Source organism: Hemitrygon akajei, unplaced genomic scaffold (genome assembly GCF_048418815.1).
Source record: "Hemitrygon akajei unplaced genomic scaffold, sHemAka1.3 Scf000064, whole genome shotgun sequence".
Taxonomy (NCBI): Eukaryota; Metazoa; Chordata; class Chondrichthyes; order Myliobatiformes; family Dasyatidae; genus Hemitrygon; species Hemitrygon akajei.
Genome location: NW_027331950.1, coordinates 1733127 through 1734856, shown reverse-complemented (window position 1 = coordinate 1734856; position 1730 = coordinate 1733127). Strand labels below are relative to the sequence as shown.

The 1730-nt window shown below is 54.9% G+C and overlaps 1 protein-coding gene across 1 annotated transcript; it reads right to left on the bottom strand.

Annotated features, from left to right (window-relative positions):
- Positions 1 to 291: 291 nt before the first annotated feature.
- On the bottom strand, positions 292 to 1395 carry LOC140721917 (modulator of apoptosis 1-like). Its single transcript, XM_073036739.1, has one exon. The coding sequence runs from the start codon at positions 1393 to 1395 to the stop codon at positions 292 to 294; it is 1104 nt and encodes a 367-aa protein (XP_072892840.1).
- Positions 1396 to 1730: the final 335 nt, after the last annotated feature.

Sequence of the window (1730 nt, the reverse complement as noted above, 5' to 3'; positions counted from 1 at the left end):
GTTTCCCGACATCTCTCCCTTCTTGGATACCCGGGGACTCGCCCTCCTTGAGGTTTCCGGCCGCACACATTCCCGCCAGAAGTGACCCTCCTCCCCGCAGTTATAGCACACACCCCTGCCTTTCACAGTCTCTCCGGAAGTGTCCCTCTTTCCCACAGTTATAGAACACGCTATTAGTCGCCCCTCTTCTCGCTGACCTCCCGCCACTTGCAGCATGCTGCGCTGTCCGTCCTCTGGGGGGCGAAGCCTGCCCTACCGACCCCTCAGCTCTCAGCTCGGCCACCACCTCCTTCAGTTGCCGGGTGGAGCCCGATTCCCTTCCGTCCCCACCGGGGCTACAACTGAGGATCTCACCCTGCGGACAGAATCCTCCCGAGGCCTCAACGCGCGCTCATCCCCCCTCACATCTCTGATCAGTTGAACGAACGTCGGAGGAGGGAGCGTTTTATAAGACTGCCGGAGACTCCAAGCAATCTTGTCCTCGGCCTGGGTACCCCGAAATACCTGATCCATCCTGAACTGATCCACCTGTTCAGGCCGAATGACTCCCCGGCGCGGCCAGCCATTAAGCTGTCTCTCAAGCCGATAAAAGGTCCGCAGAGGGCTTCTCACCCTCATCCTGATACATGTTTTGAAACTCCCCGAGGAGCTCCCAGTCAACCCAAAAGCTCTTTCCAAAGCCTCCATATCGTCCTTCAGAGTGGCCAAAAGCTGGTTAAGCTTCACACCTCGCACTACCCCAGCCGCCTCTCCCCGCAAACTTTCAACTAATCTCTGTCGCTTTTCCTCATCCGAGCACTGACACTCCCTCAACAACTGTGACGTTTGCTCAACCCATGTCTCATATTCCTCCTCACCCTCGGGAGTGGGCGTTATTCCCGAGAAAACTCTTATCTTCTGGCGGGGCCCCTCTGCCCTTCTCGCTAAGGAGGTAAGTGCAGAGGTCAACTCAGAGCTCTCGCCTTTCACGGTGGAACGGGAACTGACCAACTTTTCCAAATCTGACCACTCTTTCCCTTCATCCTCCAGCACCGAAAGAATCCGCTCCCTCAGATCTCCTGCCCCCTCTGCTGGCAACTCTGCTCGCTGAGCTTTGGCCCCTCCCTCCCCGACACTCTGCAGGCGCCATGGCCCCGCATCCCCGGGGACGCCAATGTCCTCTCGCAACTCTGCCCCTGTTATGTCCTCACTTGTCTGCACTAACACTATATCTGTACCTGCCTTAAAATCAAAGTTCCGCGATACAATCTCCACTTTGCCAAACGTTTTAACCGCACTCAGACCTCGCAGTAACGCTTCATCCGGTACGCTAGTCTCCACCCTCCTCAGCACGCACGCATTGCTCTCTGCCCCCTTCGCAGCCGCACACCACCCCCGAAAAGCAGCTGCCGCCATCCCGACTGTATTTTTTTAAGCCGAGTGGTCACACAGCATCCACAGAATTCAATCCCGGGACGAGCAGCCCACAGATGTACCGCCCAGGGCTATCGGCTTGTATTTGTCTCGGGGAAAATCCGTCCACCCGCCAAACCGTGTCTCCCGTTTGCGTGGAAGCTGTGTAATGCACACTGGTACAATCTCGCACACACAATATCAGACAGCATACAGTGTACGTTTACAGAGTACACTTTATAAATCTTACTGGAACTAGGTAATTAATAGTGTTACAATATAAAAAGAAAAGAAAAAAAAGGCGCCGACTTATCAGATTTCAATCAGTTCCAGCACAA